Source organism: Bison bison, unplaced genomic scaffold, assembly GCF_000754665.1.
Source record: "Bison bison bison isolate TAMUID 2011002044 unplaced genomic scaffold, Bison_UMD1.0 scf7180017864518, whole genome shotgun sequence".
In the NCBI taxonomy this organism is placed as follows: Eukaryota; Metazoa; Chordata; class Mammalia; order Artiodactyla; family Bovidae; genus Bison; species Bison bison.
The window spans coordinates 3,178,850-3,197,994 of NW_011495071.1; the positions used below are offsets into that span (position 1 = coordinate 3,178,850).

At 38.3% G+C, this 19,145-nt stretch overlaps 1 protein-coding gene across 1 annotated transcript in view; it reads left to right on the forward strand.

Annotated features, from left to right (window-relative positions):
- Positions 1 to 4,450: 4,450 nt before the first annotated feature.
- HTR3B (5-hydroxytryptamine (serotonin) receptor 3B, ionotropic) overlaps positions 4,451 to 19,145 on the forward strand; it is a 41,676-nt gene continuing 26,981 nt past the window's right edge. The window contains exons 1-2 of the mRNA XM_010830639.1: positions 4,451 to 4,490; positions 10,409 to 10,569. Coding sequence (XP_010828941.1) covers positions 4,451 to 4,490; positions 10,409 to 10,569 — 201 coding nt within the window. The remainder of the gene's footprint in view (positions 4,491 to 10,408; positions 10,570 to 19,145) is intronic.

Here is a 19,145-nt window from a genome sequence, read left to right on the forward strand (position 1 = left end):
TAATTGCATTTGCATATTTATGGGATTTACTGATATAGCAGTAATTAAAAACTATTTAGTAGTCTTAAAGGACACATAACTCAGTTGCTGTTTGCATAATAAACACTTCCTTATTATGTTTGCATAATAAACCGTCTCCCCCTGCTTCTTCAAAAGACTGGCCCATCTAAAGGGTGTCATATCTTACTTGGAAATAATGGAAAACAAAGTGTGCAAGGACTCATGGGAATGTGGAGAAGGGACCTCTGAAATAAATATATTTCTAGGTGCTCTCTTAATGATTGACCTGGCCTGAACTGCTATTAGAGAATGGCAGATTTAAACCTCAAATTGTCTTTCTTTTTCCCTGGTGATATTTAAGAAGCCTTACTGAGTATCGCCTGACAATTCCACTTTTTTTACTTTAATACCCTGATTTGTTTGAAGTGCCTGAACAGGGCTCACCTTTTACTCATACTTCCTAAAGAGATGTCTTGTGTGTGTGCTCAGTCATGCCTGACTCTTTGTGACCCCATGGACTATAGCCCACCAGGCTCCTCTGTGCATGGTATTTTCCAGACGAGAATACTGGAGTGGGTTGCCATTTCCTCCTCCAGGGGATCTTCCCGACCTAGGGATCAAACCTGTGTCTCCTGCGTTGGCAAGCAGATTCTTTACCACTTGAGTCTCCTGGGAAGCCCCCTAAAGATATGTCTAAGGATGCTTTTGAGCTGTCGTGTTGGCAAAGACTCTTGAGAGTCCCTTGAAATGCAAGGAGATCAAACCAGTCCATCCTAAAGGAAATCAGTCCTGAATATTCATTGGAAGGACTGATGCTGAAGCTGAAACTCCAATACTTTGGCCACCTCATGCGAAGGGCTGACTCATTGGAAAAGACCCTGATGCTGGGAAAGATTGAAAGCAGGAGGAGAAGGGGATGACAGAGGATGAAATGGTTGGATGGCATCATGATGGACATGAGTTTGAGCAAGCTCTGGGAGTTGGTGATGGACAGGGAAGCCTGGTGTGCTGCAGTCCATGGGGTCGCAGAGTCGGACATGACTGAGTGACTGATTTGAACTGAAGGAGAGTAAAATCTTTGACTGATGGGTGGTAAGAAACAATGTGAGTAAAAAGTGCTGAATTTAGTCAGTGAGAAGACATAGTTTCCATGGAAAATTAAAGGTTGAGCAAGGGACAGACACCAAATGTAAAGGCACTGAATATATTAACTAAACCCAGATGGGACAGTAAGGTTGGGAAAAGAAAGCTCTGAGCCATCTGGTGGTGCAGAGCAGGGAGATCAAGGGAAGATCAGGAAGGATTTGGATGCAAACTACTTCGAAGACAAGTCACTCATACAAACCTTTCCTGTCTCAGCAGAATTCATCATCCAGTAAAAAGCTGTATAAAGCTCTAATAGGCAGGATCACCAGACTGTTGTTAAATTAGCTAATGAAGGTCATAATGTACCTGTATTACACATCATTAGCAATGGCCTTCCAGTAACAGATGGGTATATGAGAAGGCGAGACAGAAGGGAGGACAAGCATGTCCCGGAGGGGTTGACTTAGAGCCATGGCTTACTAAAGTGTGTGGCAGGATGATAATGTTGATTACCGTTTCAATTAAACCTTTGCATAAAGGCAAGCTTCTGTGTCCCCTGCCCATGACAAAGTGCACTGCTGCATGCAGCTTGCCTTTCTCCTGTCCTAATTCATCTCTTAGGTGGGAACCAACAGTTCAGACCATTTGTGGAAAGTGATGGGACTTTGAGGCCCTGACCAGTCCTCGGTGATCTTACCTCTTGTGCAGACCTGCTCAGTCTCTCATGTCTTACTCTTTGTGACCCCCATGGACTCTAGCCCTCCAGACTCTGTCCGTGGGGTTCTCCAGGCAAGAATACTGGAGTGGGTTGTCATGTCCTCCTCCAGGGGATCTTCCCAACCCAGGGATCAAACCCGAGTCTCCTGCTTTGCAGGCAGATTCTTTACCTCTGCACCAAACACTTTCTCTCAAGGTTATTTCTGAAACTTTCCTTAACTTTGTATTCCGTTTCCTCTGCTAGGTTACATTTCCTTTTTTTTTTTTCCCTGAAATATGTTCAAATGCACAGCAAAATTAGAAGCGTAGTAGAAATAACTCACTGCCCTCTCCCTGCTAGCCATTTGAGAGTTCTTTGCAAACATGATGACCTTTCACCTGTGAGTACTTAGAGAGTTATTCTTATGAACAAGGACATTAATTTACATAATCTCCATACAGTCAAAATCAGGAAATTAACATTGCTATGTCACTACAGACCCTGTTGAGTTTCACTAGTTCACCCCAAAATGTTCTTTATAACAAAAGTATCCACTCGAGAACCGCACACGGCATTGAACTGTCAGATTTGTTTAATCTCCTTTTGTTTGGTACTGTTTCTCAGTCTTTCTTTAACTTTCATAACCTTGACTCTTTTGAAGATTACATGCCGGCTGTTTTGTAGAATGTCCCTCAATATGGAGTTTCCTCCAGGATACATTCAAGTTATGAATTTTTGGCAGGATGAAGACAGAAGATCGCATCTTCTCAGATCCTATCTCCTGGTGTACAACTCATAACTGGTGATGCTCATTTTCATTATTTGATTGAGGTGTTGTCTGGCAGGCTTCTCCACTAGTAGATTTTTTTTTAATCTCTGTAATTAATAAGTATTTTGTGTTTATGTCCTGTTCCTCATCAAACTTTCACCAACTGGCTTTCATCACCCATTGATGTTTCTTCTGTAAATTAGTTATCACTGTAAAGATTCCATTCTTTCTTCTACATTTATTAGCTGGCATTCTAATTTAAAGGAAAAACTTTCCCTTCTTCACATTCATCTCTTTATTTAAATCAGGATAGACTTGCGGAATATTTGATATCCTATTTTGTAGGTTATAATTCTTTGCTATCATTATTGGTTTTGAAGCTCCCGTCATCAAAGATTGGGCCAGAGAGAGCCCCTTCAAGCTGGCTATGTCCGTGTATCCCATTCCCATAATTTCTTTAGTACTTCTTTATGCTACAAGGAGGTGTTCTAGGCTCTTATATTATACTTTCCTGTCCCAGCCCTGAATCACACATTTCTCCATTTCTTCCTTGTAGGTAGGTGTGCTATTTAGAGACCAAGTTCTGGGTGTTAGGCGTGCTCACTGCTGTTGGGGTGTCCTTGCTCCCAGGCCCTCTAGTGGACAGAGCTAGGAACATACGCATTTATGAACAGAGGCACACACGCACCTTTACATTTGTGTTTATTTCTGTATTTAGCCACACGTGTTGAAAACCAAGGGCTCACTCTGATACTTCCAAAACCAGCGCAACACTACAGGATTCACCCTAGTTTTCTCCCTTTCCGTGTTTGCAGCTTCTTTCACCAACAGTGGGAAACCAACAGGCTACACTGAGAGACAGCTTTGTGATTCTAAACAAAGGGATCAAATAATTAGGAGAACAGGGATCAGGTATATATTTCCCCTCTCAATTTGTTCCGTGAAAACTTATCTCAAACCAGTGGGCTCTACATTTGATTTAGAGTAAAAAGCAGGCAGATGCTGGAAACAGTATGAAATTTAATTTTTGTTTCTAGAGCATCTAGGAGTCTACTAATGGAAAATAAATTTATGTGGAATGATGCATCTTTTTTTCCTTAATAATTAACAGTGAATGGGGCTCAATCGAAAACTGAAAAAAAAAAAAAACGTTTTAATGAACATTAAACTTTTGTAGTTTCATCTTTAATAAGCCTGTACCCATGCTCTCTTATGTAGTTACTTTCCGAATTGTGGGCAGTGAGAATTTAAGAAGCATTTCTGTCTATCAAAAAAAAATCAATGTTTCTTTTAATGAAAGGGGGTTAGGAAAAACAAAACACACTGTTCCCACTGTACTGTTTGCAGTTTCTGTTCATTTGATGATACCAGGTTTCCATTAGCTTAGTGTAATTCAAGAGTCCAATAATCATTGTCAAATGCTGAAGATGTTCTGCATAAGTCTGATTTAGAACAGCTATTTGGATCTCAATTATTAATGAAATTAGTGTCCTGAATGTCAGCAAGAGCATTGCCTTAGGTAAAGGCTGTAAAGGAAATCATATTAGTGTGGAATTTCCCCTCCTTAGGGGCTCCTCTTAGATTACATTATTCACTTAGCTATCTCCTGTCAGGGAAATTGAAATGTTGGCCATGATCTGATCCTGGGGCAGAACCAAATGGAGAAGTTAAGGGGTATTGCAATGGCATCAGTTCCAAAACATTTGTGTGGTGTTGGTACTGCCTTTCGTCCCGTTCAGTGTTTACAAAACAGCATCGGCAAGGACGGCATAAACCGGCAAACAGAGAAGAATGGAGCAGAAAGGAGCTCTTTTAGGAAAGACTGAGTGACACTCTATCCAGTAGGCAAGCTGTGTTTCTCATCTTCAGGACGTGCCTGGGGAATACTGGCAGGTGTGATGGCTCCCCTGTGGCCCTTCGTCCTGGCAGCTGCCTCAGGTGAGTGCGTCAGTGGTTTTACTAGGCATCGAGTATTCACACCTAGAACCTAGAGACAAGCCTTTCTACGTTGTGCTGTGTAACTCCTCACAAGTGTTTGCTTTTATTTACCATCTGTAAAATGCCAGGCCTGTGAATCTACAAGGAGACCAACACTTTGTTGTGACTTTGCTCCTACAATTATAGGTGCGTATATCCATAGGGCCACACACAGTGGGGCTTTCCACAAAGTTAAAAGTATGCTCTGAAATGTTAACAATTGTTGGATAAATTTCTCCTTCCTTAGAAATCAAGCTCTCTTTACAACAATTGATGTTGAGGGTTTGGGGCATTCTGTTTCAGATTTACTTTTATGTCTGAAGAGTATATTTTTATTATCCAAAATAGTCTTGGTCTTTAGAAGCCCACGGAGAGAGTCCCTTGGATCCATCATAGCTACAGGCACCTGAGTGTCATTTTGGTGTTAGGGTTTTACATCTAGTCCTACAAAGTCTGTATAGACGTGGAGTATTTCTCTAAAGATGAGCTGTAGAAACTTGCATGTTTTGAATGTACAGTTCCCCTAAAAAAATACTTAAGAAACCAACACATATATGTTGTGTGTGTATGTATATATATATATTTCCCCCCTACATTTCTGGAATTAAACTTCCATGGTGCCAGTATTAACTCTACCCTATTGAACCATTTGAGTTAGAATACAGTTGGTTCCTAGAAAACATACACAAATTAAAAATTTATGTTCATGCTAGTGTTTCCCAACACCCCTTGTTCCTGAAGGTTCTCCTAGAGCTCATATCTGAATTTCCATGTTTTAAAATATAACTGAAAGTAGAATGAGTCAATTACAGAGATGAGGAAGGAATTTGGTGGCCAAGCAGCTGGAAATGATTTTTTTTATTGGATAGAGAAGAAAAATAGCCACTTATCATTAAAGTTTAAAAATCCTGGATGTTGAACTTAAAGGATAAAAGCATCTTAATTATAAAAATGAAAACAGAGGAAATTTCATTAAATGCCAAATGGGTTTCTTAGCAGAAAATAATTGTCAACATTAAACAAAGCAAGATAAAATAGAAAAATGAAGGTTTTGAAAATAGAAGAAATTCTTCTTAATGATTTCTCTTTTTAATGTTTTGTATTATGCTTGATTTTTGTCCTAAATGTAGCATCTCATAGTCAGCACTTGACCATAAATCCTACTGAGAACGTTCGTTGCAGAAAAATTTACTCTTTGAAAATTTTACTGGGTTAATATCAGGTTGATTTATAAATATAAGAGCACTTAACAAACCACCAATTTAGAGCTGAACCCAGAGGCAGTGTGCTGGAATAGGATAGGAGGCCTGAATTAGAACCTCGTGGTCCTATCACACTGCTCACCAGCCATGTGACCCTGGGTGAGTCTATGTACCTCAGAGATTCTGCTTCCCTGTAAGTTAACTTTTTATTTTGCATATTCATGAAGGCCAAATAAGAAAGCGTTATGAAATCATCAGGTGCAATGCAAATTTAAGATATTGTTGACCCCAAAACACACAAACCCAGAAAATAACAATGAGCTGTTTCTTTTCCAAAACTGTACACCATGCAACTCTTCCTTTTTGTTTTAAATGTTATTTATTTATTTTATTGGAGTATAAGTGCTTTACAAGGTTGTGTTAGTTTCTGCTGTAGAACAAAGTGAATCAGCCATGTGTGTACATAAATCCCCGCCCTCTTAGCCCTCCCCCCCAGCACCATCCCACCCCTCTAGGTCATCACAGAGCGTGGAGCTGGGCTCCCCATGCTCTACAGCAGGTTCCCACTGGCTGGCTGTTTTACACATGGTAGAGGGCGTATGCAAGTCTTCCTTTTGAAGGGCTACTCACGCTGTTCCCAGGATTCTCAGGGAGCCAGGTCGGTGTAGTATCAGAGTAAGAGCTTGGTCTTTGGATCCAGATCTGCCTCGTTTCAATTCCATCCTCTTCGCTTGCAAGCTGTGTGATCTTCAGCAGTACTAACCTCACCAAGCCTAGAGTCCCTCACCTGTGAGTCCTAACAGGGTTGTAGGGTACCTATCTCATAAAGCTCTGGTAGAAGTTACATGAGATAATTTACATAAAGGACTCAGCCCAGTGCCTGGCACACAGCAAGTCATTTAATCAGTATTAGATATTTGATAATACCACACACCTAAACCTTGTAACCTCTCAGATATATGTATTGTTATCTATTGTTCAATAGAAATTGATCAGAGACTAGACAGGAAATTCAGGCAAGTCTTTACTGGGGCCCCTGCTGCAGCAGGGAGAAGTTACACAACAGGTTCCCTAGCTCACACTCAGAGCTGAGCTGGCTCTTTACATGGGATGAAGCTAGGGGCAGGTCTGTGATCGAGCCAGAGGCATGGCTTAGGTGTTTTGCCCACCACTTTGGTAGTGTTGTAAGCAGGGGGCAAACACGGTACCCTGCTTTTGCTCCCCACTCTTCAGAAGTGGCATTTGGGATTTTGGTCTTTTTGTATCTTGTTCATAATTTGCCCCAACTACACATGCACATGGTTATTTTTAGTCCCTTATAGCTTCTTTGTATTCTGTTTCTCCAGGAGACGTTTGCCCAGGTACAAACACTACAGCAGAGGACCCTAGGTCCCAGGTCCCAGCCTGTTGCAGTACTAGTCTCTTATAATCCTAAAGGTGGTATATGCATAAACCAGAAACAGCTCTTTTCATCAAAGTGCCCAGAACACTTTAAGATAGGTGTGTATGTAACTCATTGAAATAAGGAAAGCAAAGGAATAATTCTATTATATTCTTATCTTTTTAAAACCTCTCTTTACCTAGAAGTGCTTCACAACTCAGTTCATAACACATTCTACTTTTCAGAAATCTTACAAGTGCATTGTTTGATGCTGGTTATTAGCATTCAAGGAGGCAGTGCTAGTGTGGTGTCTTTCCTGGGTCTGTTGATAGCCTCCATCAGTGTCTGTTGAAACATCACTGAACTGTGAGTCATTTAGTGCTTGTGTGAATGTCACATTAGCTTTCAAGGGGCATAATTTACTGTTAATTAATGGTCACTTAAATCCTTAATCTCTCTCCTGTAATTGATCTTTCTCCTCAGGCAAATTTGTATTCATAGTAGAAATGTAATTTATTATTTCTTCCCATTTTAAACAAAGAACTGTTTCCCCCTGTAGTTTATTTAGCCATGCTTCCCTTTGCTTCTTTTCTCCTATCACTCCCGGTTTCTCTTTTGTTCTTGTTTCCAGCTTCCAGAACTTTCTCTTTTTACCCAACGACTTTGATTCATTTTTGAAAATATGTTTATCCATTAGGGACCTATATCCACAGGAAAGATATCAGAGGGGCATTTGAGGCCCTACGAGCAGAGGGTGTAGAGAACATTCATTTCTCAGAATTATTAACTCTGTCTCGGGTGGTTTCCTATATTGAAACACGCACATTTCCGTGTTTTCCCAGCTGGGACTTGGGAGATTCCAAGCAAGGTAAAACTGAAGTTGCCCTAAGTGAAATTCACAAGAAAAACACCATACTAATTTTTCTTTGGGGTCCAGAATTCTCTCCCATGGGGTCGGCCAGCAAGAAACAGTCCCAAGCAGAGAGATTGCAGGAGAAGGGGGCAGAAGATAAGATGGTTGGATGGCATCACCAACTCAATGGACAGGAGTTTGAGCAAACTCCAGGAGATAGTGAAGGACAGACAAGCCTGGCGTGCTGCAGTCCATGAGGTCACAGAGAGCCAGACACAACTTAGCCAGTGAACAGCAGCAAAACAGAGATTCATACCACATCTTTGACCATCGCAGTTCACAAAAACTAAAGATGATGCGTGATGTGAGCCACCCACCTTAGTTCCCGCATGCCTAAAGAGCGGCTGCCTCTTCTGGCGTCTTGTTGGATGAATAGTTAGGGAGTTTAAAACGCTCATTAGATTCCCGGCTCGGATGGTAATGAAAGTGAATATTCCACTGCCCACAATGAGTCTGGAACGTCCCCTCCAGCACCGTCGTTAGCATTTTGGTCACACTGACATTGATAAATCATAGAAATTGCTGCCTGTGGCGGCAAGTGACACGGCATCATTCATAAAGAGATGGGTATAAACAGGATTGTCGCACAGGGGGAAGGTACCTCATTTCCAGTTTCCTGCTGGAGCCTGCGTACCTTCAGCAGCTCATCAAAATAACCATCAAAACCGCTGAGAGTCGCGGTGAATTCACGCGCAGGACACCATGGATAGAGTTCGCCCGCGCTGTGGCGGGGGGTGTGCAATTTGCTTCAGTCCAATGACTGAGGGAAGCTTTGAATCCCCCAGGGGCCAACAAAGCTGGTGAACAAAATATCTTTTTGCAATTTCGAGAAAGCCCTCACAGATTTGTCACTTCCAATTGCTGGTGCTCATTTCTCTTGCTTGCTTCCCCCTGGCCTCTCCAGCCTCGACACTCATCACAGTTCCTCCACAAATCAAGATTCCTGGGTCACAGGAAATGGTTGTTCCCTGGAACCTCAGAGAATTTTCCCAAAATGAAGATCTCGTTTTCTGACAAGTGCATTTTAAGACAGACTGAGTGAGAGAACAAATATGATTTTTGAGGAGAAAAATATGAATAGGATTCTCCTTGATCCATTATTTAGAAATCCACACAGCTCTTTGGATTCAAGTGGTTTGTCCATGTTTCTGCTTAGATTTTTTATGTGATTTTTGAATTATAAATGGAAAAATCAAAAGAAAAATCCAAGGAGGAAGCTGGTTAAGTGCATCAGAAGCTTTCTCCTGTGTACCAGGAGGGGGTGATACAGGAATAAAGAAAGGATGCTGTCTTCAAGATGCAAGATAGCTGTAAAAATGGAAACGTAGAGCAAGTTTGCATCCTCAGAGATGGAGTTGATTTATTTATCTTTACAGTGAGATTTCTCCATTGGGCATTTAGGCCATCAGCTGACTTAATTGTTTTATTCTTTATTGAAGTATAGTGATTTACAGTGTTCAGGTGTGCAATAAAGTGACACATTTACACACACACACACACACACACACACATGTATGGGCTTTCCAGGTGGCACTAGTGGTAAAGAATCCACCTGCCACTGCAGTGGACACAAGAGATTTGATCCATGGGTTGGGAAGATCCCCTGGAGTAGGGAATAGCAACCCACTCCAGTACGCTTGCTTTGAAAATTCCGTGGACAGAGGAGCCTAGCAGGCTACAGTCCATGAAGCTGTAAAGAGTTGTACATGACTAAGCACTTTTACTTACACATATATATTCTTTTTCAGTTTCTTTTCCATTGTAAGTTATGATAAGATGTTGAATATAGTTCCCTGAGCTGTATTGTAGGTCCTTGCGCTTTTTTTTTTTAACCTATTTTATATACTGTGTATCTGTTAATCCCTAATTCCCAACTTATCCCAACCCCCTCTTTCCTCAGAGAAGGTGATGGCACCCCACTCCAGTACTCTTGCCTGGAAAATCCCATGGACGGAGGAGCCCGGTGGGCTGCAGTCCATGGGGTCTCGAAGGGTCGGACACGACTGAGCGACTTCACTTTCACTTTTCACTTTCATGCATTGGAGAAGGAAATGGCAACCCACTCCAGTGTTCTTGCCTGGAGAATCCCAGGGATGGGGGAGCCTGGTGGGCAGCCGTCTATGGGGTCGCACAGAGTTGGACATGACTGAAGCGACTTAGCAGCAGCCTCTTTCCCATTTGGTCACTGTAAATTTGTTTTCTGTATCATCAGTGTATTTTAAATGTGTCTGACAAAATGTCCATGAGTTGGTTGTGAACTTCATCAGATTGGGGTGAGCTAAAAACTATTCTTCCAGGAGCGACCAAGCCCTGGGCAGTCTGAAGTCTCCTGAAGATGCTAAGTTCTTATTTTCACCCTCACAGTGATAGCTTTCTTTTTCAGGAATCCTGGCCATAGGTATGCCTCATTCCAGGAGTCCTGCTCTGCATCATCTCACCAAGCAGCTATTACAGACGTATCGGAAGGAAGTGAGGCCAGTTCACAACTGGACCCAGGCCACCATTGTGTACTTGGATGTGTCTGTTCACGCCGTGCTGGATGTGGTAAGCACCATCCTACCGTTTCCTAGTCCCATGATTCTTTTGTAAAACTACCAGCTATTTATGCAAGAGAAGTTTTTTCTTGAGACTCTCATTGAGCCGATAGAGAAGTTAGTGTTAGATTCATCTTAGCAGTGAGCCTGGGGTATCTATTTATTAGGCAAATCATGCTAACTCGCCCCCAACTTACACTGTGAGGGGCAGATAGTCTAGAAATAGGAATTTCACAGAATTAAGATGCTTTCAGAATTGTGGGCATAGGTCACACACATATTTTATGAGTATTGCTGCAACCAGAAATGGTAATAGATATTATTTTCTGTGGTTCGCATTTCTTAGTGGTAACAGTAGGTTTATGAAAACAACTTCTACAACTTACTGCTTGCAATTTTAAAATGAGGAAAAAAAAATGTCTTGGTTTCCTGAGTTTTTTAAGGGACTTTATACCTAAGACATTTGCTAAGGGTGGTAGAAAGATTTGTTTATTAAAGTGTGTCTTTCCTACTATGGCTTAAAAATAGGTTATTGTGGGAATTAAATGAGAAAATGCATGTAGTTACTAGAGATCTTAGTAAACCCTCAGTAGATGATAGACTGTATAATTATCTCTGCTTCTTCCTTCTCCTTTTTCTTCATTACAAAGTCTTCAATATTAATAGATTCTAGATTTACTTTGATTTCTTTTAAAATCAGACTTTACTGAGCTTGTTTGTTAACATGGTTTAAAATTTTTTTCAATTTACTTTTCAAAACCTTTTTCCAGTTGAGAAGTAATATACAGATATTGAAATGCACAAATGTTAAGTGTACAGTTCAATGAGTTTTGATAATTGCATGCACCCACATAATTCATATCCCTATCCATATATCAAACGTTTCCATCACCTTACAAAGATCCCCCATTTCTTTTCCAATCACCATCCCCTCCATCCGCAGGGAAAACCACCATTCTGATATCGGTCATCATAGATTATTTTTGCCAATTCTGGAACTTCATAAGAATGAAAATTTACTGTATGTACTTTCTTGTGTCCGGATTTTTCATTCAGCATAATTTTTTCCCCTGTGTTTATTTATTTTTTAATATTTTTATTGTGGTAGAAGCCAAGTAATATAAAACATACTATTTTAATGATATTTAACTGTACAGTTCAGTAGCACTAAGGACATTCACACTATTATGCAACTTTCATCATCATCCATCTCTGAAATTTTTCACCTTCCTAAACTGGGACTCTGTCCCCATCAAACACTAAATCCCCATATACCTTCCCCACCCCACCCCACCCCACCCCACCCCACCCCCTGGCCCCTAACGTCTACCAATGTACTTTTTGACTCTCTGAATTTGGCTATTCTGGGTACCTCATATAAGTGGAATCAAACAATATTTGTCTGAACCTAATGTATATTGAAATGTTTTTTGAGGTGCATTCATGTTGTACACAGTAGCTTTTCTTTTTTATTGATAGGTATTATTTGGTTATGGCTATACTGTGATTTGTTTATCCACTCTCCTGTTGATAAGCATTTGTGTTGTTTCCAGTTTTAGTATATTATGAATAAAGCCATGAATGTTTCTGTACAAGTATTTTGCTGTACATATGCAAAACCTAGACGTGGAATAACCACCACTTCTCATAGAATAGATGTATATTTAATGAGAAACTGCCAGATTGTTTTAGAAAGTGATTGTACCTTATACCTCCCACCTGTCAGCTATGAGAGTTCCCATTTCCCCACATCTTCACCAGCATCAGGTATTATCAGTTTTGTTTAACTTTAGCCATTATGGTAAACATGTAGGAGTATTTCACTGTGGTTGTGTTTTTTTATACATCCCATGACTAATAAATAGGGACTCTTTTCTAATGTGCTTATTGACCACTTGTGTATCTTTCCTTGTGAAGTATCTGTTTAAGTCTTTTCCTCTTTTTTATAGTGTTGGTTGTTGTTTTTTTTATTATAGATGAATAGGAATTGCTTGTGTATTCTGAATACAAGTCCTTTGTCATCTATATATTGTGAATGTTTATTCTCACTCTGGCTTGCCTACACATTTCCCTAATGGAGCTTATGATGAACAAAATTTTAAAATTTAATGAAGTCCAATTTTACCAGTTCCTTTATTTACGGTAGTGTTTTCTGGATATTGTCTTAAGAAATCTACTCCATGTTCATCAAAACATTTCCTATATTTTCTTTCAGAAGATTTATGGTTTTTAGTTCCTTATATTTAATTCTATGATATGTTGAGAATTAATTTTTATAATGGTGTGAAGTATAGGTCAGGGTTTTCATTGTTGCTGATGTGTGTTTTGTTTTTGCATTTAGAATTTGTTCCAGCACCATTTTTTAAAAAGTTTCCCTTTTTCCATTGAATTGCTTTGGTATCTTGACTGAAAATTAAGTTAACTGAGAAGTGTCAGATTATTTGTTATCTTGAAATCAGATAGTATGTGTCCTTGAACTTTATTCTTCATTTTTAAGATAGTTTGACTTCTTAGGACCTTTGTACTTCCAAATAAATTTTATATTCAACTTATCACATTTTACTTAAAAAAACCTGCTGGGAGTTTGTTTGGAATGCTGTGAAATCCACAGAGAAATTTAAGGAGAGAATTGATATTTTAACAATATTGAGTTTTCCAATTGTTGAATATGGTATTTCTCTCCATTTATTTGGGTCTTCAGCAGTGTATTATTTTTAATGTAGAAGTTTCGTACATGTTTCTATTAAACTTTTTCCATAGTATTTTTGATGCTGTTATAAATATTACTTAAAATTTTAAATGTTCTATTTATTTGCTGCTATTATAAAGAAACTGGATTAATTTTGTATGTTGACTTTGTATCCTGGGACTTTGCAAAATTCACTTACTAATCCAGTAGTTCTTTTAAAATTAATATTTTCTATATATGCAATCATTTCATTTGCTAATAGTTTTACTACTTCCTTTTTTAATCTGTGTGCCCTTTATTCTTCTTATCTTGTCTTACTGCATTGTCCAAGACCTCTACCAGTGTTAATGGGAGGGACAAGAGCAGATATCTGTAATCTGTTCCATCCTCAGGGAAAAATCTTTCACCGTTAAATATGGTGTTAGTTATAGATTTTTCATAAATGATCTTTATCAAGTTGAAGAAGTCCCCTCCTATTTTTGTACACTGAGAGATATTTTTAAAATCATGAATGTTATGAATTACACCAATATTTTTCTCAATCAATTTGAATGGTCATATGATTTTTATTTTATGCAGTTAATATGGTAAATTATTTTTGATTGATTTTCAAATGGTAAACCACTCCTGCATTCCTAGAATAAACTTTACTTGATACTGATATGTTAACCTTTTTATATATTTCTGAATTTGAATTCCTACTTATGATAGGTTGCATCTATGTTAATGAGGAGTATTGGGCTATGGTTTTATTTCTTGTAATGTAGTTGTCTGTTTTTGGTGTTGGTTTTATAAAACCAGATGAAAAGTGTTCCCTCCTCAGTTTCCTGAAGGAATTGTGTTAATACGGATAATTTTTTTCCCTAATGTTTGATAGAATTCACCAGTAAAACCATCTAGGGCTGGAGTTTTCTTTGTGGGAAGGTTTTTAAATATAAATTCAATTTCACTAACAATATACAATTTTTCAAATTTTCTATTCTTGTGTCACTTTCGGAATTTATATTTTTCAAGGAATTTGTCTGTTTTATCAGAGTTGTAAATTTATTTTCTCATAATATTCCCTTTTAATTCTTTTAATGTCCAAAGGATCATCAGTGATGTTACCTCTTTCATTCCTCATATTAGCAATTTGTGTTTTCTCTTATTTCCCTTGACCAATATTGTCAAATTGTTTATCAATTTCTTTCTTTAAAGAACCAAATGTTGCTTTTGAATTTTCGTTTCAGTTTCTATTTCACTTCTATCTACTCTTATGTTTATTTCCTTTCTTCTGCTTGCTGGGCACTTAATTTGTCCTTCTTTGTCTACTTTCTTAAAATGGAAAGTTGTATTATTGAGTTTAAACCTATTTTCATTCCTACTTTTAGCATTTAAAGTTATAAGTTTTCCTCCAAACACGAATTTAACTGCATCTTATGAAATTTTGATGCATTTCAAAATTTGAGGTATAAATTATACAGACTGAAACTCATCTTTTTAAAGCCAATCCCTTCCCCCGCTGACCCCAGTCTCTGGCAACCACAGATTTTATTTTTCTCCCTATGTTTTTGCCTTTCTCATATACATGGAATCATACTGTGTTTTCCTCTTTGTCCTTTGGCTTCTTTCACTTAGAATAACGCCTTTGAGATCCATCCACGTTGTGTTGTATGTGTGTGTGATCCATGTATCAGTAGTAGTATTCCATTGTGCAAATGGACTGCAATTTGTTTATGTGTTTACCAGTTGTTTGACATGTGAGTTATTTCTGAGCTCGAGCAATTTTGAATAAAATCACTGTAAATATTTGCATATGTTTTTACTTCTGTTGGATAAATACTTGCGAGTGGGATTGTTGAGTTGTATAAGGCAATTTTAACTTTACAAATAAAACTGTCAAACTGCTTTCCACAGTGGCTGGACATTGTACATTCCACCTGCAAATTATGAGCATTTCAGTTCCTCCACATGATTACCACACTTGATATTGTCAATCTCTTTAAACGGTAACCATTCTGTTAGGTTTGTGGTGGTATCTCAATGTGGTTTTAAACTCATTTCACTAAAGACTAATGATGTTGAACATCTCTCTGTGTGCTTATTTGTCAACTATCTATCTTTTAAAATGAAGTATTCACTCAAACCTTTTACCTTTTTTTCAAATCTTTTACTTTTTAAAAAAAAAAGTTGTTTGCTTTCTTATTATTGAGTTGCAAGAGTTCTTTGTAGAGTGTTAGTCTATTTCTGGATTCTATTCTGTCCAGCTAGTCAATATATTTCTCCTTACTTACATCAATATATTGTGTCAATTATTGCACATTACAGAAGTCTTGAAATCAGGTGGTGTGAGTCTTCCAAACATAATTTTCTGTTTTAAAATTGTTTTGACCCTTCAAGGTACTTCGCATTTCCATACACACTTAAGAATGTATGTTCATTCATTTACTTAGTTCACTCATTCACTTAGTTCACTCATTTCTGTTTTTAAGACTGACATATTTTTTATTGAGGTTACATGTAATCTATAGATCAATTAAAGGAGAGTCAGAATCTTAACTTCTAATCCATGACAACACTGTATCTCTCCACTTGTTTAGTTCTTTAATTCTTTGTGTAATGTTTAGCATTTTTCAGTTTTGTACTGTTGCTGCTGCTGCTAAGTCACTTCAGTCATGTCCAACTCTTTGCGACTCCATAGCCGGCAGCCCACAAGGCTCCCCCATCCCTGGGATTCTCCAGGCAAAAACACTGGAGTGGGTTGCCATTTCCTTCTCCAATGCATGAAAGTGAAAAGTGAAAGTGAAGTCACTGAGTCTTGTCTGACTCTTAGCGACCCCATGGACTGCGGCCCACCAGGCTCCTCCGTCCATGAGATTTTCCAGGCAAGAGTGCTGGAGTGGGGTGCCATTGCCTTCTCCATCAGTTTTGTACATATCTGGTTAAATTTAATCTCTAAGTAATGCACATTTTTGATGCTATCATAAATGATATTTTAATTGTAGGTTTCTGTTTCTTGCTAGTATACAAAATATAAATGATCTCTATATATTGGCCTTAACCCTGCCATTACATTAAATTTTGAGCCTTTTTGTAGATTTTTTTTCAGATTTCCTATGTAGAAGATCATGTTGCCTGTAGATAATGAAAGTTGTACTTCTTTCTTTCCAATCTTTATACCTTTTCTTTTATTGCTTATTGCACTGGCTCAAACCTCTAGTACAATGTTGAATAGAAGGGGTACACTGTTCTATAAATATAAATTCAATAAACATGTTTACAGTATTGCTAAGGGTTCTTAAAACTTCAGTGTTTTTTGTTGTTGTTCTATTAATTCATGGAGAGGTGTGTAAAAATCCCCAACTATAATTGTGGTTTGTCCCTTTCTGTCATGTTATTAGATGCATATACATTTAAGATTATGTCTTCTTGACAAATAGAACCTTTTACCATTATGAAATGCCCTTCTTTACCTCTGGTAATACTTTTTTTCTTGAAGCTTTTTTTTTATGCTTACTTTTTGCATGGCATATATTTTGCCTTCCTTTTATTTTCAGTATCTGTGGCACTGTATTTAAAGTCATTTCTTAGAGCAAGTAGTTTGGTCTTGCTTTTTCCCAACTTTTTATTTTTAAATAATTATAAATTTATTGGAAGTTGCAAGTAAATTTATAGAGAGGTTCTGTCCACCCTTCACCCAATGCCCCCTGTATTTATCTTACATAAATTTGGTATAGCAGCAATACTAGAAAATTGACATTGGTGCTTATTCTGATTTCTCTAGTCTTACATATACTTCTTTGTGTGTATGTGTATTTGTGTGTGTGTTTCTCTGTGATTTATTATACGTGTAGCTTTGTGTAACCTCCACTACCACCACATCCATCTACACGATCTTCACCACAGGGTTCCCTGATGCTGCTCACTTACAGACACAATCCTTTCTTCTGACAACTCCTGGCAACCAATGGGTCTCTCCTCCATCTTTATAATTGTGTTATTTGAAGACTACTATATAAGTGGAACCACATAGTATGTTCCCTTTGAGGTTGCCTTCTTTCATTCAGTAGAATTCCCTTCAGGTTCACCCAGGTCTCTGTGTGTATATCAATTGTTCACTCCTTTTTGTTGCTGAGTTCCAGGGTACTGCTGTTTTAACCTGTCAATCTGTGCATTTTAATTGGAGTGTTTTATCCATTTATGAATACCATCTTGTTATTTGTTTTCTAGCTGTCTCATCTGTTTTCTGCTCCTCTTATCCTGCCTTATTTGGGATAAACTAAATATTTTTTAATATTTGATTTTAGTTCCTATAAAATCAAATTGACTTTTTTGCAGTCCCTCTGTGTATTATTTTTAGATGTTATTTTAGGGGTTTCCATACCCATCATTAACTTAATATAATGTACTTAGAATTAATGTTATTATAGTTCATAAAATATACAAAACTTACAACAGTAAAATTCCACATACCTGTTCCCTTTACATTTGCATATATAATGTATCCTACAATACAATGTTATTATTTTAATGTAGTTTGTTAAAATAATTCAATAATTTCTCTTTAATTTATTTTAATGGAGGTGGTTTTCTACGTTAATATTTGAGTGCTATGCTATGAATTACAGACTCTGATTTTTTGACTGAGATTCAGGTATTGAAATTGATGGAAAATAGTTTAAAGTAAAAGTATAAATTATCTGTTATAACAGGGTTCAAATTATTTTTTATCTGATGTAAGTTATTTTAGCATAATTTTTCTCTAGCTTAGATAAACCCCTACTCATTAGTTCCTCATAAGCACGTGCATTTAAATGGAGCACACACAAAAAATCCCCCATTTAGCAAACAGTTTCACTTTATCCAGCTTTACTTTCCCATTCGCACTAGTAAAAGCACTATATCCAGGATCCTAGAAAATACTTTTTAATCAAATGGCAGAAAATGCCCACTCTTACTCTCCACAATGTAGTCTTACACAATGCTCCAATAGAAAACTCCTTTAAATCTCTTTTCTATTTTGATGTTGATCTAGAATTTTAGAGACAATTTTATGGGGCTGCATCTTCACCTACTTAAGAGATATTCAGTTCAGTTCAGTCGCTCAGTCATATCTGACTCTTTGCGACTCCATGAATTGCAGCACACCAGGCCTCCTTGTCCATCACCAATTCCTGGAGTTCACTCAAACTCATGTCCATCGAGTCGGTGATGCCATCCAGCCATCTCATCCTCTGTCATCCCCTTCTCCTCCTGCCCCCAATCCCTCCCAGCATCAGGGTCTTTTCCAATGAGTCAACTGTTTGCATGAGGTGGCCAAAGTATTGGAGTTTCAGCTTCAGCATCATTCCTTCCAATGAGCACCCAGGACTGAGCTCCTTTAGGATGGACTGGTTGAATCTCCTTGCAGTCCAAGGGACTCTCAAGAGTCTTCTTCAACACTACAGTTCAAAAGCATCAATTCTTCAGTGCTCAGCTTTCTTCACAGTCCAACTCTCACATTCATACATGACCACTGGAAAAACCATAGCCTTGACTAGATGGACCTTTGCTAGCAAGGTAACATCTCTGCTTTTGAATATGCTATCTAGGTTGGTCAATAACTTTCTTTCCAAGGAGTAAGCATCTTTTAACTTCATGGCTGCAATCACCATCTGCAGTGATTTTGGAGCCCCCCAAAATAAAGTCAGCCACTGTTTCCACTGTTTCCCCATCTATTTCCCATGAAGTGATGGGACCAGATGCCATGAGCTTCGTTTTCTGAATGTTGAGCTTTAAGCCAACTTTTTCATTCTCCTCTTTCACTTTCCTCAAGAGGCTTTTGAGTTCCTCTTCACTTTCTGCCATAAGGGTGGTGTCATCTGCATATCTGAGGCTATTGATATTTCTCCCGGCAATCTTGATTCCAGCTTGTGCTT